Source organism: Furipterus horrens, unplaced genomic scaffold (assembly GCF_987537825.1).
Source record: "Furipterus horrens unplaced genomic scaffold, mFurHor1.1.pri manual_scaffold_7, whole genome shotgun sequence".
In the NCBI taxonomy this organism is placed as follows: Eukaryota; Metazoa; Chordata; class Mammalia; order Chiroptera; family Furipteridae; genus Furipterus; species Furipterus horrens.
In genome coordinates this window covers 1,604,293-1,629,759 of record NW_028327177.1, presented here as the reverse complement: position 1 = coordinate 1,629,759, position 25,467 = coordinate 1,604,293, and the positions used below count along the sequence as shown (strand labels likewise).

The following is a 25,467-nucleotide window of genomic DNA, read 5'->3' as shown; positions in this document are numbered from 1 at the left end:
CCCCCTCAGGGCCCCCACTCTGCCACAAGGTACCCCAGGAAGGCATCCCAGCTTGAAACATGATTGAGGGCCCCACAGTCTGTGAGGCCATCTCTCTGCCCAGGACACCCTTGTCCCTGAGCTGGAGCCCTGGACGCGGAGAGGTCGCAGGGAAAGCGGCGGCAGAGCCTCAGGCTGCTTCATGAACAGAGAGGCCTCCTGCTGAAGTCCTTGCTGAGCCAGTGGGAGGTGGGCGTGTGGTCCCGCTGGGTGGGCGGGGGGAGCAGGCAGGGCGCCATATGCTCTCAGCTCTGATTACAGATGAAGAAAGTGGGGCCCAGAGGGGGCAGGGCTGGAGCTGAGGTTTCAGGGGCTCCCGCACCCCCCAGGCTCTGCTGTCTCTCCCCTGGCCTCTGCAGAGCAGACTCCCACCTGCAGATGGCAGAGCTGGGGGGCTCCCAAGGTCAGCTGATCAGCTGGGCAGACTGGGGGGGTGGTGGGCCTGCCAAGACCAAGCACAGAATAGAATGGACCGCCCCAGGGTGTGTGTGGGGAGCCTGAGAGTGGGCGTGGGACTGACTGCAAGTCTGAGGAGGCTCTAAGGGACAGGTGGTCACGTGGGAATTCGGGGGGGGGGACCCAGGGAAAGAGCAGGGGCCCGGCCTGGCTGCAGGGGCCCATTTCCCCAGCCCTGCCCTGTCCCCTCCTCCTCCCTGCCCTCCCCCTCTGCCTGCACCAGGACACGCTCCCCTCTGCTGACACCCAGCCCACTGGTCCCTGCCTCCCTGCCCACAGCTCCCCTGTTCCTTTAAGGGGTCCAGGGGTGGGTGTGGCCTTGGACTTGGGCTCAGGCAGGCCTGGGTTGGAATTCTAGCTCCTTTTTCAGACCCACTCTGAGCCTCCATTTTCTTCTCTGTGAACTGGGAGCACAGACCCCTCAGGTGTGGGGGGCCTGTCCCCAGAGGGTGTGAGGACTGGCCCAGGGGGTCTTTACTTACTCACCCCAGTCCTGAGCTTCCCTGCCCTAGGGGGCCACAGAGAGCCTCCTGAAGGCGGGGTGGGTGGGGGAGTGTGAAAGGTGGGCCTGGGGGTTGGAGCCTAAACCAGGGCGTCAGGGCAGGACGTTTCTCTTGCGGGGCGCCCCCACGCCTGCCTCAGGCGTCGAGGCCTCCAGGAAGCCATGGCGGGCGCCACAGTGACATTTCCTGCTATTAATGGAGCCTAATCTAAACAGGCCCTAATATTTACGTCCAGACGCCTCCGGCCTCAGAGGGTGCCAGACAGCGAGAGTGATGAGCCTGTCCAACCAGCGCCGCCCACTGCCCCCCCTGACCCCCTGCCCATGCCTTGTGGGCGGGGATGGGCCCAGTGGTGTGGGAGGCAGGGGCTGGGAGCCAGACACCCAGGGCCTCAGTGTCCCCCTCTGGGAGATGGGGAGACACTCCTGACCTCCCAGGCTCATGGGGAGGTTCAGAGAAAGGGACAACTCGGAGCCCCGTTGCAAGCCCACAGGCGCTGCCACAGTCCCTCCCTCGCCTGACCCCTCCCCTCCCCCTTCTCCCTCCAGCACACACCTCCCGTGATCGAGGACGCTGTGGGCACTCTGGCTGCCCTGCCCACGGCTGTGTCTCCCCCAGGGCAGGCGGAGCTGGGACCAGGATGGGGCGAGGACGCCTCATCCTGCTGGTCCACCTGCGGCGGTGACTGTGCCCACACCCCGCCCACAAACCCGCTGCCTGCACCCCTTCCACCCCCGCCCTCGGAGCAGCCAGCCCCAGGCCCCTCAGCCTCCTCCCGCCAGTGATGGCAAAGCCATGGTGCTGCCTCCACAGCCTTTCCTGGGGGCCCCCGACTGCGCACAGGACAGCGAGTGCAGGGGGCCGTGCGTGGGTCACCACTGGCCCAGTGCCCTGCGTGACCCCTGCCCACTGGCTGAGTCGGGGGCACAAAGGAACATGCAGGTTTAATTCGGGATGAAAACCTCTCGTCAAGGAGACTGTTTACAGCAGATATAAATACACAGCCCGTCTCACGCCACTGGGCTTTTTGGAAAATCTGGGAGGGAGGCCATGGAGGGGATGCAGCGACCTCTCACCTGGCCCCTGTGGGACCACAGACAGTCCTGATCTAGCCTCTGAGGCTCAGCAGGAGGGAGCAAGCATCGGTGCCAGCATGGTGGCCCCGCCCCCGCCCCACCCCTCCAGTTGCAAGGCCAAGGATAGGAGTGGGCATGGGGGGACCTGAGGCCCAACTAGTGAGGGTCCTGCACAGGCGCCATCAGACTGAGTTCTCAAAGGTGTGCAGTCAGCTCCCAATTCCTGCCCCAGCCCCAGAAGACAGGGGCCACCCTGCAAAGCTCATGTGGTTGAAGGCTCCCTGGGCCCAAGCGTTCTTCTCCCCCAAGGCCCTTGAGGTCCCTGAGGACCCCAGTTTGGATGGTGGGATTGCAGATGGGACCAGAAGGCACATGAGGCAATCCTGGAGTCCAGGTCAGAGGAGGCAGTCAGAAGACTGAGCCAGAGGAGGTGGGAGCCAGGATGAGCCAGGGGAGAGCAAAGGGCTCTGTATAGCAGGACTGTGTCCCCACTCGATGTTCTCATCTGCAGGAGGAGGCCAGGAGCTGTCGTCCTCTTGGGGTGGGGGCTTCGCGCAGGTCTGAGCGGCCTCCGCAGGCAGGCACGGGGTGTTGGGCTGGGCTCTGTTCAGACCTGGCTGTCCCCAGCTGTGGCACTGGGACTGCCGCCTAACCTCTCCCTCATGCAGGGCAGATGGTGGGGGGCAGGGGGTGGCCTCTCCTCCGTGGGGCACTGTAGGTCTAAGCGTCAACCCAGATATCTGAGTACTGGCTTGGAGCAAAGCAGCCCTGGGTGGCCTGTGGTCTTAACATGCAGATCGGGGGCCCCTTGGCTGGGTTCCTGTCCAAACACAAACCCCTCGGTCACTCAGGTGATGCTGTGTCCCCTGACATGTCCTTTCTGTTGTTCTGTCTGAGGGGAGGGATGGAGAAACAGTTGACTTTTTAACTCTCCTTGGAATCCCCAGTGCCTAAAAAATCTTTGTCCCTTTTCTGAGGGCCCCCTCTGGGGACAGAATGGCCCAGGCAAGGAGGAGCTCCTGTCTACCCCTTTCAGTGCTCAGTGGACACAACACATACCCCAGGGTGGGTGAATGATCAGCATTCAGAGCACCCTAGCCCACCTGCAGCCCATGGCAGACACTGCCCATCAACCTGAGCACGGTGGCCTTAGACTCTCCACACTGGGCCCTGGGCAGCCATCACCAATCGATCAAGGAGAAACCTGGCAGGCTCAGTTCAGCCCTGACCTCTGGACCCCTCACCAGGTCCTGCCAACTATGCCTCAGGCCCATTAGCCAGGGCCTGCGTGCGGGCACGGGGGCCGGCGCTGAGGGCGTGGCGGTGCGCCAAGCCCCTGGAGCCCTTGGGCATGCTGACCACGTCACCGACGGCAGGCTCACACTCTGTTCCACGCCGGCGGAAGAGGCCACGGACGGTGGCCTGGAAGCCACTGGTGACGAAGCAGTAGACAATGGGGTCCATGCAGCTGTTGAGGCTGCTGAGGGTCACGGCCACATGGTAGACCACGAGGCTGGCATGGCGTGGCACGTCGGGCCACAGTGCCACGGCCACCTGGCGGGCGTGGAAGGGTGTGAAGCAGACGAGGAAGATGACAAGCACCGTGAGCAGCAGCTGCACGGCCCGCACGCGGCGCTGGCGGCCCTGGCGAGGCAGCCCCGGCCGCGACAGCGCGCACACGATGCGGCCCGTGCACGCGCTGATGACCAGCAGCGGCAGCAGGAACTCCAGCACTGTCAGCGCGAAGACGCGGTGGCAGGGCCCACTGCCGGCCGCCACGCCCAGCACGGACAGGGTCACGGCGCCGGCCGCCAGCCACACAGAGGCGCACACGGCCCGGGCGCAGGCGGGCTGGCGCCAGCGGCGGGCACCCTCGGGCTGCACGATGGCCAGGTAGCGGTCCACGCAGATGCAGGTGAGGAAGAGGATGGAGCAGTGCATGTTGAGGAAGTAGCCAAAGATGTGGGGGAAGGCACAGTGCGGGCAGCCCCGCGTGCTGTAGAAGACCGCGAAGCGCGTGGGCAGGGACAGCCCCACCAGCAGGTCGGTCACCACCAGGTTGATGGTGTAGACGATGGACGGCGTGGTGGCCCGGGTGCGGCAGCAGAAGACGTACAGCGCCAGCCCGTTGAGCGCCAGCCCCCCCAGGAAGATGACCCCGTGCAGCGCCATCAGCGCCCGCCACAGGCCCGGGAAGGTGCTGTGCAGCTCCTCATCCAGCATGGCGAACAGGTGGAACAGGGGCCTCTCGGGCGTGCTGAGGTTGGCCCACGCCGCCACCGCCGCGGTGGCATTGGGGGCCGCCACCGTCCAGGGCCCCGCAGGAGATGCAGACGGCATGACGGCGGCTGGCCAGCACTCACCCCAGGCCTGGGAAGAAAGAGATGGGGTTACCCTGGGGGTACCCGAGCCCTGCCTGGGGGCTGCACCTGGCTGGTCTGCCCCGTGAGCGCCCCAGCATGTCTGCCCTCATGCCTCCGCCCCGCGCAGCCCTGCAAGGCCTGCCCTCTCTGCTCCCCGGCCCCAACCCTGGCCGGCATGGGGCTGTGGCAGACGCTTGTGCCCTGAGCCGGCTCCTCCCGTGTAACCAACCCCCTTGGGTGGAGGTCGGGCACCAGGACCTGGAACACAGAGGCAGTGGCTGTGGCACAGCAGAGGGGCAGGGCCGCCGCCTCCCTCGCTCTCTGTGCCACTTGCGGAAAGTGCCCGTGTCCCGATGGCACAGCTGGGATCCCGGAGCCCAGGGATGACTCAGGGAGCCCCGCAGTGCACAGCGCAGCGCCGGTGCCAGAGAATCCAGTGCTCGGCTCACAGCCTGGCCCTGGGCGGCCCCCCGTCGGTGCTCACTCGGCCTGTGCAGCGCGGCCCGTCCTCCAGGCCACGCTGTCCTCACCTACTCTCGGGCCGGCACCAGGTCAGCGCCCCGGATGCGGGGCCTTGCGAGGAGCAGGGATGGGGCTGAGAACTAGCCTCCTGGGGGCCCCTGTAGTGCCTCGGCCCAAAGAGGATGGATCCCTGGTTGTGTGGGAGGCCCCGCAGCGTGGTTCCGGGCCAGGGCTGGAGCCAGACCCTGAGGCAGTGGGGCCCGAGTGGGTGTGAGTTAAATAAACGCTGCGCTCCTGCGGTCTGCTGTCCACGCCTGGTGGCCCCGACAAGCTGATGGGGGCGGCTGGGGGCGGCTGGGGGCTGGGCTGGGGCTGCCCACTTTGTTTACGTTCCTGCTGAGCTGTTTAACTTGCCGAGATTTATTCCTTTATTTATAAATGAAGGGTTAACAGCGTCCCGCCCCCCACCCTGAAGGAAGATCCTCCAAATAAGGGCATTTCTGGCTTTTGGGGGGGGGGGGGGAGGAGAAGGCTTTTGGGAGCAGCAGGGAGGGGGGTGGGCGTGAGGCCCTCCAGGGGCTTAGTGTGCCCTCCCCGGCCTGCAGGGGCAGAGAGGACCCTCCTCTCTCCCAGGGCCAGAGGGAAGTGAACTGGCCGGACACTGCCCGCCTCTCTGGCCACAGACTCTCTGGCAGCGTCCACTCTGTGGACGGAGGACTCTGAGTCCTGGGGGGCAGGCGTGGGCCTAGGAGAGGGGCCTCCATAGCTGAGGCTCAGGGCCCCAGCTGGCCTGGAGGGACCCCTGGGCAGAACGGGCGGCTGCCTCCACCCTTGGGATCAGAGAGGTCAGCACCAGCCAGAGGTCACTCTGCAGGCCGAGGCCGCCAGGAGGGCTCAGGTGCTGCCCAGGCCTGAGCCCAGCCGCTCCAGCTGTCCCCAGCACACTTGGGCCGGACCTTGGCTTACAGGTCCTGCAGGTGGGCTGCCCAGTGCCTGGGACCCCCGGCCCCTGACAGAGTCAGTGGATGCAGCTCAGGGAGGAAGGAAGAGTGAGGGCCATGGGGCAGGGAGAGCCCTCCAGCGGGCAGAGGGGCGGTGGGCTTTGTCCTCTGGCGCAAGGGAGCTAAAGGTCACCGGGATGGGCCGGAATGCCCCCCATCATGTCCGTCCTCAGCGATGAGAAAACCACGCCTCGCAAAACTCGGGGGACAGACCCCAGGACCCGGGAGCTGGCCCGGGGGCAGAGGGCAAGGATTTTGAGACTCCCAGATGCTTTTCAGTTGCCCAGAGTGCCTGCAAGAGGCCCTCCTCACTGTCACCATCAGGGACAAGCACCAAACACCACAGACCGCTTTCTGTGGGAGACGCTTCCAGGAAGCTCCCCCACGGCCAGCCACTCACAGAGGCGCCGGGCGTCCGGGCGGGGCGTCTGGGTGGGGCTGCGTGCAGGGTGCTCCGGACGCCCAAGAGGCGCTCAGGGGTGGAGACACGTTGGCCAAGCACCTGCAGGTTCTCAGTTCTGTGTCTTGAACCCTGATCCCGGCCACATACTGAGCCTCCACCCCAGTCACACACGGAGTCACCATGTCAGGACCGTGATGAGCCTGATCTGCTATCTGTCACACTGACCCCCAACTCTGGTCACAGGCTGAGCCCTGACCCTGGTCACACACTGAGAACCCCCAACCCCTGAATCTGCTTTGTCAAGCCCGTGCCCTTCTGCGGGCCCCTGACCACGCTCTTGGCATGCCCACGCCCCATGGCAAAGTGTGGGGACATCACAGCTGGCGATGGCCAGGGGCTGGGCGCTGTGGGGCAGGTTTGCACAGGAGCACTCTCCAGCAGAGGTTCGGGTCTGGGCTCCCTCAGCCTCAGTCTCCCTGCCTGGGAAGTGACGTAAGGACAGCTCCTTCATGCTGTCTCCCAGAGAGAGGACCCACGGTGTTGGCTGGGGCTGCAACATTGTGACTCTTCCTGTCCCGCCTCTAGGCCTCCTCGCTGGGACTCGAACCCGGGTCTCCCTGGGGTGTCCCACAGCCAGGGCCTTGATGCCGAGAGGGCAGGTGGGGCACTCAGGAAGCAGCCTCGTCTGCCAGCAGCAACAGAGCACCCACTCCCCACGTGCCCCTCCTCCTGGGCCTGGAAGAAGAAGAAGGTTCTGTTCTTCTGTGCAGATACCTGGCCTGAGCATCTGCCGCGCGCTGGGCAGGGCTTCTCTCAGCCTTTGTGAGGGCCCAAACCCAGCAACCTCCTCAAAGAGGAAGAATAGGCACCTTTCCCCAAGTCATTTGACCCTGTCCCCTTCTGGGGCTCCCTCTCTGTCCAACCTGATGGCCATGCCAACCAAGAAGGGGCTGTGTGCCCCACGGCCTCCACTCACGCCTTGCTGGGTTCCTGCTGTGTGCCCAGCAACACAAGGCCGTGACATCACGGGGGACCCGGGCCGTGCCAGCTTCCTCTCCTCGGCAGGGAGGGGTGTGTTTTGACCTCTTCTTGGTTCCTTTCAACCCCCTAGCCCGTCCCTGCGTGCTCTCCGCAGACACACGACCGCTGAGCAGACACCAATCTTGCAGTCTGGCTGCCTCCCCCTCTGCCACTTGGGGGACGGCGGGGAGCCTGGTCTCAGCCAGGGGGCAGCAGGTGGCTGCTGCCTGCACCAGGCCTGGGAGGGGCAGATGCGGAGGCCAGGCCCAGCTTCTCCCTGCCCAAGGGGCTCAGAACCCCTGCTGTGCATCCACACAGTAGTCCCGGGTTAGATAGAGGAGGAAGCATTGGCCCAGAGAGGTGAGTGACGTGCCCTAGGTCACACAGCGCGAAGGTGGCGGAGCTGGGGATCAAAGCCAGGCCCTGCTGCTCCCAGGCCCACACAGGGGTGGGACCGGGCCGGGCGGGCCTCTCTGGATGTGGGGTTTGTGCGCTAGGAGATTCTTGGGCACACAGCACCTATGGGTGCTGACACCCCCAGCAAGATGAGCTTCCATGGCCCACGGAGCCACTACTAGGGGAACCGGGGGTCTGTTTACTTTTCCGATTATTCCTGGTTTCGTTATATCCGCTTTAGAATACCGCCTGCTGGTTTTGGCTGGTCTGAGCCCCTGTTGGCTCTGCCAGGGACAGCTGGGCCCTCCCTGAGGCCTCCAAGAGGAACCAGACTGGCTCTGGGTCACCCAACAAGTCCTAGGTGGTACCAGCCACAATCTAGGTCCCTTCCCCGCAAGGGTTCCCTCCCCGCAGCTCCAGGAAAGGGTCACATGTGGGTGCAGGTGGAACCCTATTGAGGGCACCTGACTGCTGCCCATTCCAGCCCTTGATGAAATGTTAGTTTCTTGGGGGGGCAGCCCCGGCATCACCCCACACGGGGGTCCTGTGGGTGCTCAGACAGCCCTCACTGCCACCTGCTGTGGTGCCTCACCCTGCTCCTAATGCAGCCTCCCTCGGGGCCCCGGGACAGGGTTCCAGGCTGCACCTGTCTGGCCTCTGCCTGGTGCTCTTGGCCTTTGCATACGCTCCGCCCTCTGCCTGGCAGGCCACCTCTGCCTGTGCTACCTTGCGCCCTCAGTCACCACCTCGCACTGTCCTCCCTGAGCCCCTCCGACCGCCTGGTGCCCCAGGAAGAGCTGTAACCCCTGATTCGTGCGCTGTCTCCAAGGTGACCCCTTGCACGGTGTCACTGGCCCCTCTCCGACGTCCCCAAGTTGGTGTTCCCAGCCCCACTCTGCCTGGGAGGAAATGGAGGTGTGTCTGAGTCCCCCGGCCGGGGCCGGGGAGGCTGGGGTTGGGTCTCTGCCCCATGTACCCTCCTGCTGGCGCCATGTCCGGAAGCTGACCGTGCTTGCTAGGCAGGGAAGAAACTACAGGCCGGGGGGCAGCAGCCTGACCGGGCTGTGCAGCCAGGAAGCCCCTGCAAGGGCAGGGGCCCTGGCTGGCCTTCTGTCTGGGAGAAGGGTATGGTGGCCAGCGGGGCAGTGTGGCAGCCGGGCTGAAGGCCGTGAGGGACGCCACCCTCCATCCCACCCGTCCCTTCCGTTCCCAGTCTGCCTGAAGCTTCACAGCTGCTCCCTGTCTACCCGGCCCGCCGCCCTGGCCCCGGGCCAGTTCCCAACCCGCCTGCCTGCCCCTTGGGGACCCTGTTCCTTCTCACAGGGCAGTCACCACCCGAGAGAGCCGGGCAGGGACAGAGCCAGCTCCGAGGTCCACGCTGGGGGTGGGGGGTGGGCCTGGGCCTCAGTCTCTGCACCCCAAATGGGCTGCGGGAGGGCGCGGCTGGAGCGAAGGGCCTGAGCTGAAGAATGGCTCTCCACAGGGGGTGTGCCCTGCTCCGAGCTTGTCCCCACAAACCCTTCACCCCCCAGCCTGACCCCAGCCTGGGGGATGGTCGTGGCCAAGGTCCCAGAGCTTACCCAGTGCCTCTGGGGTCTCCCGCCCTAGTGCCCTGACTTGTGGGGAGCCAAGGCCCAGTGTTGGGCTCCCAGCAGAGTCCATGAGCGTGCTGAATGAATGAATGAAACCCAGAGAAGGGCTTGGCGGCTCAGCAGCACGGGACGGGGGTGACTCTGGGTCAGGAGGGGCGCCCCACAAGCCTTTGGGAGCTCTCCCTCCCTGCTCTGCACCCAGCCTGTCCAGCTCTAGCCCCTGCCCTCGGGGGGCTCAGTTTTCCCATCTCTACAATGGCTCCCTACAGGGGGGACCTCAGAACCCCTCTGGCCTCAGGCTGCCTGTCTGGTGAGGAAGACGCCCGGGCTGACCAGCCCTCAGGGACTCACCTCACCTTCGCCCACTGGCGGCTGGAGACAGCCGGCGCTCCCGGAGCCTCCCTGGCAGCTCTGTGGCCTCTCGGTCAGGCTGCCCCGACGCGCCTTCCTGGGGCCTGACGTCAGGCGGGCGCCCGGGTCTCCTTTTGGGCAAAGGCAGCAGAGGTGGGGGCGGGGTGGGGGCGGAGCGGGGGCGGGGCGGCTCGTTTTTCTCCCTTCTCACCCCCACCCCAGTCCCCTAGAAGAGCTTGTCCCGGGCCTTGTGGGGAGGAGCTTAGGGACTGCGGAGTCCACGGTCCTGCCTGGCAGAGGAGGGAACTGAGGCACCGAGGCGTGGAATTAAGCTACACCCCCTGGGGGGTGGGGAGGGGAGACAGGAAAGGATGGTGGATGCAGCCCCAGCTCTCTGTCCCCCCACGGTCCTGTCTGCGGAGGCCGCAGAGACCCAGTGGAGTGCAGCTGGCGCTCTGAGTGCCGGGAACGTGGGAGCACACGCAGACCCGGGAGGGGACAGGTGTCCCGGTGGCTGCGCCGTTCTGCCCTCCGGGCTCTGCGGTTTGCATGAGCGGCGTCTGGGTCTCTGGTGTGTGTCCCTAGGAGGCTGCGACCTCACGGGGACACAGGCATGCCTGAGTGTGTACGCAGGGCTGGCACTGGCCCAGAACCACGCGCGGCCCGGTGTCACCTCTGCGGGGACACAGGGATTGGCTGTGTGGGAAAACCTGGACCTGACAGGGCCAGCGGGTAGGTATCAGTAGCTGGGGCCTGACCCAGGGTGGCGCTGGAATGGATGGCCCGCCCTCCACAGGCACGCTGACCGGGGCAGAGGCTGGCGGCCAGCCCTGGTGGGTCAGGGTCCCAGGGCCGGGGGAGGTCCGGGTGCCCTCAGCCACCTGTCCCCATGCTCCTGCTCACTCACCTGCTTCAGTCCTCCAGCACCTTGTTTCCTGGGCACCTACTGAGCTTGCCTGCGCCAGGCACTGGGACACAGAGACGGCCGCCCCCGAGGCCCCTGGCCTGGGAGGTCTCAGGCTGCTGCCAGGGCCGGCGCTGGGGGCGAGGGGGCCCCTGGGTGTGGGGATATAGCTCCAGGCAGAGGTGGGGGTGGTGGGGTGGTGGAAGGAGGCCCTGTGGGTAGCAGGAGCTGTACCCCGGGGCCTCCAGCTGTGGAGGGCAGGGAGGAGCAATGCAGCTGGGACTGAGCGGGAGGCGCTACATTGGGTCTCAGCTGTCCCTGTGGAGGCTGGAGTGGCGATTGCGGCCCTGAGGGCAGCAGGGAGCCATGGGGGATTCTGGGGGAGGGCGGTGGATGAAGCAGCTTCCCTCCCTCACCCCGGGCTCCCCACTAATGCAGGCTGTGCCCACACACTCTCATTATCTCCTGAGAACACTGTTGCCTCTACCCTGGAAGAGGAAACCGAGGCCCGCAAGGTGCAGGACCTCTGGCCCACGAGGGCCCCTGGCCCAGGCTGGCACGGGCTCCTGGCCGGCCAGGCAGGGGCACCCAGGGTCCTGCTGGGGGAGCGTGGGCTCGTGTTGGCGGGACGTGGGCGGGGGCGGGAGGGCTGAGCCAGGGGAGGCCTGGGTTTTACGAGCTGGAGACGGCCGGCCGCTGAGTCAGAAGGAGGCCGGCAGGCCTTGTGCCCACCTCTGGGGGCCGCGGTGGGGGCTCTTCTTGGTAGGACCCAGCGGTGGGGGCGGGGGCGGTGCCGGAGCCCAGGAGGCTTGAGTGACCCTCGGGGGGCTCTCAGTGGAGACAAGCACACAAGGACAATGTCACCCTTGTCACCTGGTCAGTCAGGGGTCAGAAAGTTTTCCAGTGAGTGGGTCTGACTGGGGCAGTTTAGGGTGGAGCTTCCCAGCCTGGTGGGGACCCTCTGTCAGCTGGCAGGAGCCCCCACTCTCGCGGTTGGATCTGCGATCCTGTCCCAGGACTCACGAAGGACCGAAGTCTGCCATTCTGAGGACAGCCACAAATAGCAGCAAAGCAGCCGAGGGGGGGCGGGGGGGCGGGGGGGGGAGCGGGGACACTCCATGACAGCCAGGCAGGACCTGTCGCCCTCCTGGTGCCTGCCGCTCCAGACCTCATCTGTCCTCCAGCGGAGCCCTCGTCTCTGTGCCACTGGGCTGTGGCCAGCGCTGGGACCGTGGCTCTGTGTCCTGCTGTCTGCGTGGGGTGAGGCCGACCCGGGCCTGCCAGGGTGCGCAGCTGCAGGCCAGCTCTGCGAGAGGCCCCAGGCCCCTGGGAGGAGTGGGGGAACCCCCGGCCCCGGGGTGACCTGCGCTGGGTGGGCAAGAAAGGCCCTTGGGACCCTCCTGAGGGGTCAGTGGCCATGTGCCCCAGGGAAAAGTGACCTGTGTCTGGGGTGAGGGGCCTGGGAGGCTGGGAATGGTGGGCCCTTGGGCAGCCCCAGGATTGAGCCCAGTTGGACCACTCACGTGCTTGAAGTGGGGACAACAGGCCTATGAAAGGCCCCAGGCCAGGTCCCCTCGTCCCAGCAAGCACCTAGGCCTGTGCGTCAGTGGGACACGGGATGTGGGAACACAGGCCGGAGGTGGGGACCCCTGCTGAGGCCCACGACAGCGAGCGGGGAGCTGGAGAAATGAGAGTGAGGCTCAGCTGGGGCAGAATTTTGCTTCAGTGAGCGGGGAGGCGGTGGGCTGGGAGGAGCCCCGAGTTCTGGAGCGGGCCTGGATTGCCCCGCTGGGCCCGGCCTGCTCTCTCTCCGGGAGCTTTGGCAACCCATCCCCCAGGCACTGGGGGGTGAGTGTCAGGTTTGAGGTCCAGGCTCCGGTCCTGGGCAGCTGACAGCCCAAGTCCTGGAGGCCGAATTCAGCTACCAAAAGCCACCCACCCAGGTCAAGAGCCAGCCACGTCCCCCGCAGGACCTCAGACCTGCTTTCTATTTCAGAACAGCCCATGGGACCGGAACAGCCATGTCTGTCTGTGTCTGTCTGCTCAGCTGGCCTCCCAGCAGTGGCCCTGACTCCGGGCTCTACTGCCTTGGCTGCAGGGACAGCGGGGGTGTCGTCCGCGTGGGGACGCAGCGGCAGTCACTGTGTTGTCTGCACAGCCTTGTGCGCCTTCCTCGCAGGGGCAGGGAGCTCCCCGGTCACCGTCCTCGACCAGAAAGGCCTGGAGCCCTCCTGCAGCAGACAAGGCCTGGGTGGGGCAGTGGCCGGATGAGCTGGGGTTGGCCCCTGCCTCCCTGGGCGCCCTCAACATGTCCCAGCCTGTCTCCTTCCTGCCTTGGGTCTGGCCACCTGGGCAGCGGTAACGCAGGCCAGCTGGGGTGGTGGTGGGGTGTCCCGGTCACTGTCCATAAAGGTCCTACCTCCTCCTCACCACCCGCTGCCCCAGGATCGGACAGCCGATGGGAATGGGCGGAGGGAGGCTGTTTCCGTTGGCCAGGAGGTGGCTTTCTGGAAGGCTGGTGCCAGTTCTCTGGGGCAGTGGGTGGGGAGGGAACAGAGCGTCAGGGGCGGGCAGGCCCCCCCGCCCTGAATCCTGAAACCCAGTCGGCTCCGAGGCGGGAGAGCATGCAGGTGAGTTTGACACCAGGCCGCCCAGCCGTGCCTCCTGGCTGGACTGGTGTAGGGCGGGTGCAACCATTACACACCCTGCGTCCTGGGAATGGCCCGCATGTAGCCCCGATGCCGTGGTGTGTTCGTAACACACAGCATGTGCGTTTACTGTCTTTCTAAAGCCTGAGCCAGAAACACAGGTCGCCCCACAGGCTTCGAAGCCGTGGGTGTGGTGTCCCCTGCACTTTGGCGGGATGGACCCTGGAGGCTGGGACATCTGCTCCCGCCAGGCCTGAACCCCGGCATTGCTGATGGGACGTAGAGTGAGGCCGTCCCCCACCAGGAAAGTATCTGACTCCCAGAGTGGTCTGTCTGTCCTGAACTGTCTTCCCAGAGGCCTCCAGGGGAGCTGGGCCACCCGCCGCTCCCACTCTGGGCATCGCCCCTGGCAGTGCTGGGCTCAGACCCTCTGTGTGCCCGGCCCCAGGGCACTTGTCCAGGAGGGGCTGCCTCTTCCTCACGTGGCCCCTCTAGGGCCCTGGGCAGGTTGGTCCCCAGAAGCTTTGCTGGGAAGGAGACAGTGCCAGACGCATAGTCCGACTCCCGGGCCCAGGTCCCGGCTCAGCACCTGACCGGCTGTGGCCTCAGGGCCCGCGCCCCAGCTGGCCCACCTGGAGTAGGGAACAGGGACCCCGCTGCCGCTAACCTCGTGGGGCCAGTCGGGCGCGGGGCTGGGCGGGCATCCGGACTCCGTGGAACCAGGATTGAGGCTCAGTGATGGGGGTCAGGGCTCAGTGTGGGACCAGGGTGACCAGGGCGAGGGTTCCCTGTGGGACCCAGACAAGGGCTCAGTCTGTTACGAGGATCAGCGTCAGGGAGCGGCTGGAGCAGCCGCCAGGCACCCTGCCTGGCCCAAGCCGCCCCGCCCTCCGACCCCACCCCCCAGACCCTCTTAAGAAAGGGCCTCACATGTCACAGAGGGCGCTGGGGGCACTGTGTCCTCCCCTCTCTCTTTCCCGTGGGGTGGGGGCACTAGAGCTCCCTCCGAGGCATCTCCCCAGCCCCCTCCTTCTCCCCAGGGAGCTGATGGTGTCTGGGATCCTCCCGGCCGGCGGGGTCCTGTTGGCTGCTTCCTGCTTATGAGACGTGTCAGAAGGACAGAGGCCAGACCTGGACGGTGTTTAGATGGGCGGGAGGGGCCGGGGAAGGAGGGGGAGCCAGGGTGGGGGCCCCGTCTGTTCTCAGGCTGTCCGATGGCTGCCCTCGGTCACGGTACTTTCAGATGGCCAGCAACCTGGTCCCACCCACGCCTGGGTGGGGGAGATGACCGCCTGGGCCTTGGGCCTCACCGTCCCTCCCACGAGCGGGACTCCAGGGCCCCTCCCCCGGCTGCTCTCAGGAAATAAGTCGGGTGTCCAGACCCTGCACTGCAGGCCGTCCTCCATGGGGCTCGAGGGTCCTGAATCTGGCAGGGAAACTGGTCTGCAGATCCCAACCACACACGGGCACGATGGCGGCAGTGGTGAGGACGGCGGCATCAGCGGCCATTAAGACAGTGATTGTAGCAGCCCCGGCCGGTGCTCCCTGGGCATGGGCTGGGCACGGGCTCAGCACAGGCCACCCGCTGGGCTGTGGCTGACCCGCCCCAGGGAGGCATGGCATGGGCGCCGCTGTGAGGGTGCAGCTGCTGCAAGTAAGAGAAGGTCCCAAGGGTGGCAGAGACAGACGGGGAGTGACAGTCGCCACTGGGCAGCTGGGGGGTGCTGGCCAATCCAGGAGCAGCTCCTGACCCCCGGGCTCTCCCCGTTGACCTAGGGCAGGAGCAGGGCCTCGGAGACCTGCGGCCTGAGGACAGACAATGTGTCAATGGTGCCTACTCCCTGTGCAGTGGGGTGCGTCGACGCATAGGGCCTGTCAGCGCTAACACAAAATTTAAAACCGGGCTAAAAACAACGCTCCATAGGAGGAAGCTCTTAGAATCTCTGGTCTTCCCGCTGGGTGGCCTGTCTCGACGCTCTGGCTCAGGGTCCGTGAACCCCCAGGCTTGTGTGTGAAATTGTCCCTTTGTCCTTGAGGGTCGGGCAGAGCCCTCCGGCATCAGGCGCCTGCAGGGTAGAGAAGACTCGGTCAGTGCCCACCTCTGCAGTGGGCGGGGGCCCCTGCTGTCACACGGGAGGCGGAGGGTCAGGGCCAGGACAGGCTTGGCAAGGCCCCTTGGCCCCGTGCACTGGGCCCTCCTGCGGGGGGTTGACTTCTGACCCCAGCCTGCCTCCCCGAGAAGTGGGAGAGACTGGGGTGGGGCCTCAGATGAGGCGATGGGGGCATTTCGGGGTGACCAATTTGGATTCTAACGCTGGTCCCACTGCCTCCGACCTGAGATGAGTCCCTTAGCCTGCCTGTGCTTTGGTTTCCCCATCTGCACAACAAGGACAGCCACGTGTGGCCCTGCAGTGAGGGGTCAATGAGATGACAGATGTGTTCCAGGGTCACTCACGGCCGTGTGGGGGTTGAACACGTGGGTGCCCAGCAGGGTCCCTGGGGAGCTTTCCTCAGAGGGACACCCAGGCTGAGCCCTCGAGAGGCTGGGCTGAGTGGTCCAGACTGGCGCCGGGGCATCCCCGGTGACTGATGAGCAGCCAGGTGACTGTCCCCGGACACACCTTGGCTCCCGTCAGTGCACTGAGATGCTGGTTGGAGCAGACGCTGGCTGAGCAGCTCGCTCTGTTCCGGCCCCAACCTAGACCCTGGCTCACACCGCGTCACTGCCGGAGCTTCGTCTCTGGTGGGCAGCCTCCCTCCTTCCCTCCCTCTATCCACCCCTCCATCTGTACATCCATCCACACCTCCACCCTCCCTCCATCTCTCCCTCCACTCATCCCTCCATCCATCCATCTCTTCAAGAACAAACGGACTTTGTCCAAGGTCTTGCAGATAATTATTTTTTCCTCTATAAACCAAACCCTGTTTCAGTCCCACCTTCATCCTTCCTGCCCCAGCCCCGTCACCCACCGGGCCTGCTCCTCATCTCTGGCCAGCAGGTCTGTTTAGGCAGACTGACACTTCCTCTGCCGTCTCCTTGGCTGTTTACACCGCGGCTGTCACTGGGACTCCAGGTGTGGGAGGGAAGCCTGAGTTTATTCTGGCTGGTGGAGAGAGGGTGGGCACTGCAGGGGGCTTCATGGTACTCTTCCTTGCGGTGTCTTGGGGAGCACTGTCCCCAGCCTTGTCACTAATTCACAGGTGGGTCCTCAGAGGCTCAGAGGTCATTCAGCAGGCCAGGGATTAACCTGAGATGTGGTCTCAGGCTTCAGGTTCCTGCTGCCTCAAAGGAGGAGCCCAGGAAAGCTTCCTGAAGGAGGTGGCATCTGAATTGTTTGAAGACTGAGGAGCAACAGCTTGGGCAGTGGCTGTCCAAGGAGGGGTGTGGCTGTCACTTCTAATTCCAGAACATTGCAATCACCCCAAAGGAAACCCTGTACCCACAAAGCAGTCCCCATTCCCTCCTCTAGTCCCTGGCAACCACGGCCTGCTTCCTCACTCCGTGGACTTGCCAGTCCTGACATGTCACAGAAATGGAATCACACGTGGCATTGAGTCTGGACCTGTCACAGCACTGTGTTCTCCCGGTCCGTCCCCGTGAGGCAGGCAGAGCACTTCACTCTGTCCTGTGGTGAGGACTGTCCGGACAGACTGTCTGCTGCCCTCTTGTCAGTGGTGTACACGGAGGCCGTTTCTGCCCGGCTGTCATGGGCGCAGAGGCGGACGGGCCCATGAGCAGGTGTGGGTGGAGCCCTGCCTGCAGCCCTTTGAGGCGCACCCCCCGGGGTCGCCCCATCCAGGCCTTCCTCACACTGGTGCTGCCTGCAGTCTCTGCTCCTGTGTGCTACCACTTCCCGGGGCGTGTGCGGGGCCAGGTGCTTTCCGAGGACGGGCTAGAGGCTGCCACCCCTGGCACATGTCCCTGGCGCTCCCTTGGCATCTTTCTGTCACTGTTTCTGCTTAACAGATGGTCATGGGCATGGGCCTGGCACACAGCAGGCGCTTGAATGGAGCCCTCAGGGTCGTGAATAAATCCGAAGCAGTAACTTGGGCTCCTCTGGGGAATTTGATTTGGGAAGAAAACCCCAAACTGCGGTTGTTCCCTCAGCTGCCCAGATGCCCCAGGTTCAGGTCAAGGGCGTTCTTTCTGCCCCACTGGCAGCCCCTCATCCTGGGCCTGGAGCCAGGTGGGGTGCCCACTGCAAACGCAATGTTGGGGTACAGTCACGGGGGTGGGCTGCTGGGTGGCATCTGGTCCTCCCTGTGCTTCGTAAACTGACTCAGAGAAAATTCCCCCAAAGGAGTTTCAGGTGCTGCGTTTCCACGGCAGATTGGACTCCCCTGTGGCAGGAACGGCCCCAGTGGGGCTGGTCACCTCCAAGGACAGGGTGCTCACCGCAAAGTGCCGTGAGCCTTGCGACTCTGTCCAGGCTGCTCTGCCCACCCTGGGGCCCTGCCGCCCCCTGCAAGCTCCATGCGAATGTCACCCAGACCCTGGGGACAATGCTCGCGGTGCACCCACCCCTGCAGAGCCTGCGTATGGGAACTGCAGAGCAGGGGGGGCTGGGGAGCGTTCCTGGCCGAGGGCAGCCCCTCCTCCGGCCCAGGGAGCTGTAACCGAAGTCCACGCGGCGCCTCTGTATGTGGTGGTGGCTCAGCGAGGGCTCTGCAGTGGGCCCCCCCTGGCTCAGGACGTTGGGTTTGCCAGTGAATATTTGGGTACTCCTGCGACAGGGAGCTCAGTGCACCGCGAGGCCACATTTTCAGCAAGGAGAGCTTCCTGGGAACGAAGGCTCAGCCTCCCCGGAAAGGCTCCCCCGGAAGGAGGTCGGCAGCCCGGTGTCGGTGTCATGGGGAGGGCTGCAGTCCCAGGTGGTCTGACTGGTGGCCGTCCTCAGAGCGGTGCCGGAAGCCGGGCTGTGGCGAGCCCGCTGCCCCCTGGTGGCCGTCGCACGCAGGTGCCAACGCCCTCCAGTCTGCATCTCCCTTGGTGCCCGCTGCTGGGGACGCAGGGCGCCCCTGGCACGTCCACCCATGGAGACTGTGGTCCTGGGAGAGGCCTCGGAGTGTCAGGACCCAGTGGCACAAAGCCCCAGGTGTCAGCCTGGGAGGGGCTGACCTTTCACCTCCAACACCGTGGGGAGAGCAGGTGTTCCAACTCAGGGCTCACACCAGCTGCCCAGCCGCCGAGGCCCGGAGAACCCTGCAGGGCGCAGTCCAGGGCTGGGGCGCTGCAGAAGGCGCTGAAGGGGTTGCTGCCCCTCTCGCAGGAGTTCGTACCCGGAGATGGTAGTATAATACCCGTGGACAGAAAAGAGCGAGGCCAGGAGGCTTCCTGGAGGAGGAAACGTTGTGCTGGGCCCTGAAGGGTGAGTGGGGTTAGGGTTGTCTGAGTGGGGTGCGGGGTTTAAAGGCTTGAAGAAGGGTCGTCCCCCAGTGTAGAGGACCCTTAATGTACAGACCTACGTCTTCAGGGGGTCACCCCACCAGAGGCAGCAGTGTGTTGGGGACCAAGGTGGGAGACCCTGACATCAGGACCTGAGGAGTGAGGATTTGCCCCCCACAGCTTGCCTGCCTCACCCACGCAGGTTTGGAAGTGCCCCTTGGTCCTTAGAGGCCTGGGCTGAGGAGGGCACCTCGCTCGCTCCCACCTACCCTCCCTGAGCCCCGGCAGCGCCTCTTGTGTCACTGGGTAGGTATCACCCCTGCCCCTCACTCTCCAGGGGACCCTAGACCCTGGGGGGGCCCATGGCACTGAGGGCCGGCTCCGCACCCGAACGAGGAAAGCGACCCCTGCTAGCAACACTGAAGGTCCCAGTCCTGTCCTTCCAGGTTAAATGACAGTCCCTGGATTGGGAGACAGAAGGGGGGGGGAGGAGGGTCAGGGGCGCTGGGAGAGGGCCCTTCCTCCGACCTGTGGTGCCCACAGACACCACACGGGGGCGCCCGACGCCCATGCCCTGGCCGGCGCCCGGAGGTGCCCACCCCAAGCCTTTCAGCCCCAGCTGTTCGGTCAGGAACGTGGGCAGTGGACGATGGGGTCTTCTGGCCTCTGACTCTCTGCTGCGGCGTCCCAGGTGCAAAGGCCAGGAGGGGGCTTGACCTGGTTCCCTGGGGGCTGCAGGTACAGAGCTGGAGGACCCCAAGTGCAGGTGGGCCCGGGAGCCGGAGCGTTGGTGGGGGGGCACACCTGGCTGTGGCCGCCTGTGCCTATCCTGGCGCACCTCCCCCACTCACCTGCCTGACACCTGCTTGGCCTGCAGGCCTCCCCTCGGAGGCTGGTGCCCAGGTGCTCCCGGCAGCTATCACGGGGGGCTGTCCGGGTGGGCTCCTTGGCACCCGTTGGCAGCCCTGCAGAAGCACTCGGTAAGAGGCAGAACCACAAGGGGTTTAAGCCAGCACGCAGGGAACGCAGGGAACTTCCAGGCTTAGACGGGGCCCCTGCCCCCACAGGGAACCCTGCTCAGATGCCCCTGAAGCTCCCATGCCCCACTCCACCGGGGGCCTTAGAGCCCCGGGCTGAGAGCGGTGGCCCCTTAAGGGAAGACGCCCCTGTCCCTGGGCAGGGAGCCAAGCACCCCTGCTGCTGCCCTCCTCCAGGCAGGCAGAGCCGGGTGGGCAGGTCGCAGGGCTCTTGAAGCTGCCCTGCCCTCCCCGCACTGACTCAGGGCTGGCTGGTGTGACCCATGGACACCACCCCCAGGAGCATCCAGGAGCATCATGGAGATCTGTCCACGTGTCCAGAGGACCGTGTGTGACGCCGGGGGCTTAACTCCATGTGCACGCTGCTTGCTCTCTGGGACGGCTCCCCCCGGGGAAGCCAGCCCACCTGCAGCCCTTTGGAGGTCTGCTCAGCGCAGAGGGGCAGGGACATGCCAGCTTGTCAGCTGGGACCGTGAGCCGCTTGGAAGCAGGTCCACTCACGCCCCAGGAGAGCTTTCAGATGGCGTGGCCCCGGCCATGGCCGCCCCCCTGAGAACCTGAGGCAGCACTGCCAGCGAAGCCACCGGGCCCTGACCCGCAGCCCTCAGAGGCTGGACAGGGGACTGATTACTGCTGTGTCGGCTGTAAGTGGGAGGTGACTGGTTTCACAGCACGCAGGACAACGCCTAGCAGATACACAGGGGAGCTCTCCTCCACTCAGGGGCCGCGCTGCACCGCCGCAGACGTGGGGAGGAGAGGAAGGAAAACCTGCCTCCTGGTGCCTTCCTCCAGCCCTGCTTCTCCCGGCCCGGCTTCCTCCTCCAATCTGGTTCCCTGTGAGCCGAGCCTGAGGTGGGGACTGGGGTGCAGTGGTTTATGTGGGATGACCCCAGGAGGGGGAGGGGCAGGACAGCAGCCCCAAGAGCATCGCGGAGGTCTGTCCACACGTCCAGGCCCTGTGAGCAGGGGTCTGTCTGCAGACGGGAGTCTGGGGTGCGTGTGCACAGGTGAGGGCAGTCCTGGGTGTTAACACCTTTGGGGTGCCCTGGTGGGTAGTGCTGTCAGGATGAGGAGGGTCTGAGCATGCTCAGAACGGGCCCCTGCTGCTGCCACTGAGCTGGGGTGGGCAGGGCGTGTGATGTGTCCTGTCCCGGAGACCACCCCTTGCACCCACTCTGGCCCCACTTTAGGGATGCGGAAACTGAGGCGAGGGGAGGGTAAAGGATGCAGCCCCGTATCAGGGGCTCAAAGGCTGCTGCTGGGGCTGCCGGCTGCCGGTGGCCGGCTGGCTCTTGCCCTCTCTTCTGGCCCTGCCCCTTCTGGGGCCAGACCTGCTGGGCTGGAGGCTGCTCTCTGGAAATCCACTTAGCACTGACCTGTTTCCATCCTCCTGGGAGCTAATCTGCTAATCCTGCCCAGCTGGATCCTCCAAACCCACCTCCTCCTGGGAGCTGGGGGCCCCTGCTTCATGCTTCTGGAGGTGGTGGGTAGATCCAGAGACAGGGGTGGGCAGGGTGGGGACCTCCATGCAAGGAGGGCTCGGGCGCCTGGAACTCAGGCCTGCACTCAGACCCCACCTTTCCCTGCTTGGCCTCCCCCCACCCCGTCTGCCTTCTCAGACCCCCGGGTTCCTCTCATCTCCTCTTCCTACCCTGCCCATCCACTCACAGCGGTGGTGTGGCTCTGGTCTTCCCAGACCTGGGTTCAAATCCCAGCTCTGCCTTAACTGAGCTTCAGGTTCCTAACCTGCAGAATGGGAGTGGAGGCCCCTCCTCTGCGGGACATGGCCAGCCCACCAGATGCTGGGTGCTCTTTGAGGTACTCACGGGTCCCCCAGGAGGTCTGTTGTCCCCATGCAGGGGGCGCCTTTGATGATGTGGGTAGTGGAAGGCCGGAACCCCCAGGCTGCAGTATGCTGTGGTTCCGTTTTGGGACTCAGATGCTGGGGGACTTAGTGGCAAGAACTGCAGAGTGTTCTAGAACAGGGTGGTGGGATGGAGCAGCACCTCTAGGGGTCTGACTTCCCTGGGGTATTGTCCTAGAAGTGGGAGCACTGAGAGCAAGGCTGCCACCGTGGGGCCTGGAGATCCTTGGTGCGCTGCTGGGGGCTGAGGTGCAGGAAGGACTCTGGGCTGAGGATGTAGGTAGGGATGGGTGCTTCTGTGGGTCTCCCCAGTGTCCCCTGCAGGGCTGCCCAGGGGACACCTGTTTAGGGGATGACAGGCAGGCTTCTGCAGGTTTTTCCCTGGGTCTCAGTTTTCCCTTCTGCAGGAGGGGCCTTGGACCTGTGGTCCTGGCTCCTCCCCCCTCCTCACCCCCCAGCCCGCCCAGGAGCTGAGGAGCCCTTTCCCACGCCCTCGCCAGCAGAGACCCCGGGGCCGGGCTGGCCCAGCTGGAGGAGGCGGCCCTGCCCTGTCCACCTCCCATGGGACTGGTGCTCCCAGCCACTCTCCTGGCTCTGGGACCCCACTTGTGACTCAGGCTTCCTGGAAGCGGCATGGAGCGTAGAGGGGGCAGAGGACTCCCTGGCACTCCGCCTGCCCAAGTTTCCTCCGCTGGCCCATCCTTACCCCAGGGGGCTCACCTGCTCGTAAATGCTGGGGCTGGGACACGGGCCCCTCCTCACGCCCCTCTGGTTCGGCTCTGCCAAACCAAACGTCTTTTCTCCTTCACCTCTGGCTCGGCCAGCTGCTCAGTGGCCTCTGGGCCTCACTTCTCTCTGGCCGGCTGCCTAGGGGCCCGTCTGTGGGGAATTGCTGTACGGAACTCAGGGGGCACCTGGGGGTGCCTGGGACTCCCCACAGTGACCCCACTGTCCCCTCCAGATGGCCCTAGGGAGCCCAGAGGCCTGCTAGGCCTCTCTGAGTGATGGTGGGCTTGCTTCTGTCCTTCCTGGTTCTCAGTTTTCTTGTCTGGAGTGTGAGGGTGCCACCTATGGGTGCTAACAGTGCTCTCACTGCGTTGCTACTGCTCTGATCCCAGGGTTGGGGGTACCTGGAAGTTCTGACTGCTTTGGGGTCTGGGCCCTAAACGTGTCTTTGATGGTGCGAGAGCCAGCGGCCGGCACGTTCTGTTTGGCATCTTCCTGGAATCTCCCTTTAGGTGCATCATATGCCTCCTCTGGGTGCCACCTGCAGGTTCAGGACCCAGGGCTCAAGCGCTCTGCTGATGTGCCAGCACCCTTGGGGTGGACTCTCGCCAGCAGGACTGTGCGCAGTGGGGTGGTGCATCTGGCAGCCCGTGCGATCTCCTCCTGGTCTTGCCTCTGTGCCTCTTGAAGGGGCCTCCCAGGCCTGTGTCAGCCGTGGTGGGAGGTGGGAAAATGCAGGGAGAGGAGGCCCTGGCCCTGAGAGGGGCTTGTGGGTGACCAGGAACCTACAGGAACCAGCAGTCACCTTTCTGGAGTGCGTGGAGGGGCAGGAAGTCAGGGTGGGCTTCCTGGAGGAGGTGGCATCTGCTGGGTTTGAAGGATGTCGACATCACAGTAGCTGGAGGAAGGGGCTCCAGGAAGGGGGAGCTGGGTGAATGCAGGCTCCCCAGGGCTCGGGGCTGTGTTAACAGCATCAAGGAAGCCAAGTGGCTCCAGTGAGTCTGCACCCCCATCCATCCTCACGGCCAGCTGCGTGGCAGCTGCTGTTGCCACCATCTGCCCAGGGTGGGGAGACTGGGTGTCTGAGGTTCAGACCCCTGCCCTGGCAGCAGGTGGGGAAGTGGGCTACTTCAGCTGGGGTTGTGCAGCCTTGGCCATGCCCTGGTTCACAGAGGGGCCAGGGAGGAGCCTGCAGGTGTGTGGGGGGCAGGGCACGGCCTCGGCTCATCCTGCCCTGACAGATCCATCCTCAGCTGGTGTGGTGACAGGCTGACAATGACAGGGGCGTCTGGTGAGCAGACAGGACATCCTGGTGTTATGGCCTGCCTGTGCCTCAGTTTCCTCTTTTGTCAGTGGGGGTGTGGAGCCCTTTTCTGGGACTGTGAAGAGGTGTAAGAGGGTGGTATGTCCAGGTGGCTGGGCATTCAGCTGGGCCCTGTGGATGGGAGACACAGCCGTCCTGCTCTCACCGCCTTCCCTGGCGGTGGCGGTGGTGGTGGCGGTGGATGGGCTGTTCCCACGGGCCGCCTCTGCAGGGCAGCCAGAGGAAGCCATCTGCAGGCCTTGTCCCCTCCCCCGGCCTCTCTGGCAGGAAGTCACCGGAAGGGCTGTCCCCAGGGGCCTTTGGCCTGTGAGGACAGAGGACAGCTAGCAGCTGGGGGTCTCTGAGTGGAGCATTAGGGACAGGGAATGAGGAGGACAGAGTGGGCAGAGCTGGCTGCCCCAGGATCCATGTGACTGGAGTATAGACTGAACTGTTCATAAAGTATGTCCATCTGTCTGTCCACCCTGGAGCAGGATCAGAGCCTGGGCTTCCTCTGCCCCTCAGGACATGCCCTGCTGCCCATGAACTGGCCTGAGTGTGGCTGCCCGGGCCTGGGGACTATTCCCACAGACACTGCCAGCTGGGCCTGCCTGTCCCTAGGAGGGAGGTTGACCCGGTGGGGCCCTGAGTCCTGTGTTCTTGGCTGCTCAGGCGTCTGTCCTTCAGATGGATCGGGTGGGCTCAGGGGCCAGGCAGCCCTGCCCAGCCAGCCGTGGGGGCGCTGAGGAGCACCCACCCCCAGCTGGTTCCTGCTTCCCCTTCCCCGACCCGTCCCTTTGAAAGCCTCTGGCTCAGGGTCCTTATGGGAACAGCCCTTCCTGAGAGCTTGCTGGGGTTGCAGGGCCTGGCAAGTCTCCCCCCACCCCCAGGAGGAAGTGAGCGTGAGAACCAGGGCCTGGGGCAGGATCCAGGATCTGGGATCCTGAGCACATGGCCGGGAGGCGTGTCTGTTGGCCAGTTCTGGGTGACCGTGAATGTTCCAGGGACATCAGTGGGCTATTCCCAAGCACGGAGCGTGACGCAGCCTCACCGCTGCCCCAAGGCAGAGCCGAGCTGACCCCAGGTCTGAGCCGGCCGGCCTGCGCCCTCTGCCCCCGCTGCTGGGAGGAGAGATGGGCGGGCCGTCCCGCCGGCCGTCTGCGTGCTGCCACGCCCTGCGGGTGAAATGCATGCAGACCTGGAGTGACCCCAGTGTCCATCAGCTGAGGAGCAGATGGCAAACTGCCCTCTTCACACCGTGGGGATCACCCGGCCATGAAAAGGAACGGTGTCCCCACACGGGCCACCCCGTGGCTGACCTGTGAGAGTGGAGCCGAGTGGGGGAGCCAGCCCCAGAGACTGCGCGTGTGTGGCCACACTGTGTGAACCGTCTGGCAGAGGCGGGCCCACAGACAGGGGCTGGGGGGAGGGTGGGGAGGGACTGCCAACGGATGTGGGGCTTCCTCTGGGGGCGATGGGAACGTCCTGGAGTTAGAGCACGGGTGGCAACGACAAAGCACGGAATATACGTAAACACAGCAAAGTGTACCTTTCAATGGCTTAAAATGGCACGTGTCACGTTCCGTGAACTTGAACTCAATTAAAACAATTAAACTACCCTCCCTGCCCACACAACCCGGCTTGAGCAGACGGTCGGTGAACGTCTGCAGAACAGGATTAAGCCGCTCTGCCCAGGCGCCTGGCATGCGGGGCGTCCTTGGCTCTGATGGAGGGAGGCTCGCACCTGCGTGGCTGGCACGCTGGGATGCGTGGGGGTCCCAGGGTGGGCGCCCCGACCTCAGTCGCTCCTCTGCCTGAGCAGAGTGCCTTGCGTTAGGGTGAGTTCTGCTGAGCGCATGCAGGAGTGGAGGCAGGGACGTGGGCACCGCGTCGCCCGGAGCAGTGTGGTCTGTTTTCCTGCTTGTGGGGGTTTGCCT

General features: G+C 65.0%; 1 protein-coding gene across 1 annotated transcript; it reads right to left on the bottom strand.

The window, feature by feature from the left end:
• Nucleotides 1–1,923: 1,923 nt before the first annotated feature.
• GPR20 (G protein-coupled receptor 20) lies at nt 1,924–4,438 on the bottom strand. The gene has a single exon (XM_090282721.1). It carries the CDS (start codon nt 4,412–4,414, stop codon nt 3,332–3,334), a length of 1,083 nt encoding a protein of 360 aa, XP_090138847.1. The 5' UTR covers nt 4,415–4,438; the 3' UTR covers nt 1,924–3,331.
• Between the last annotated feature and the right edge of the window lie 21,029 nt (nt 4,439–25,467).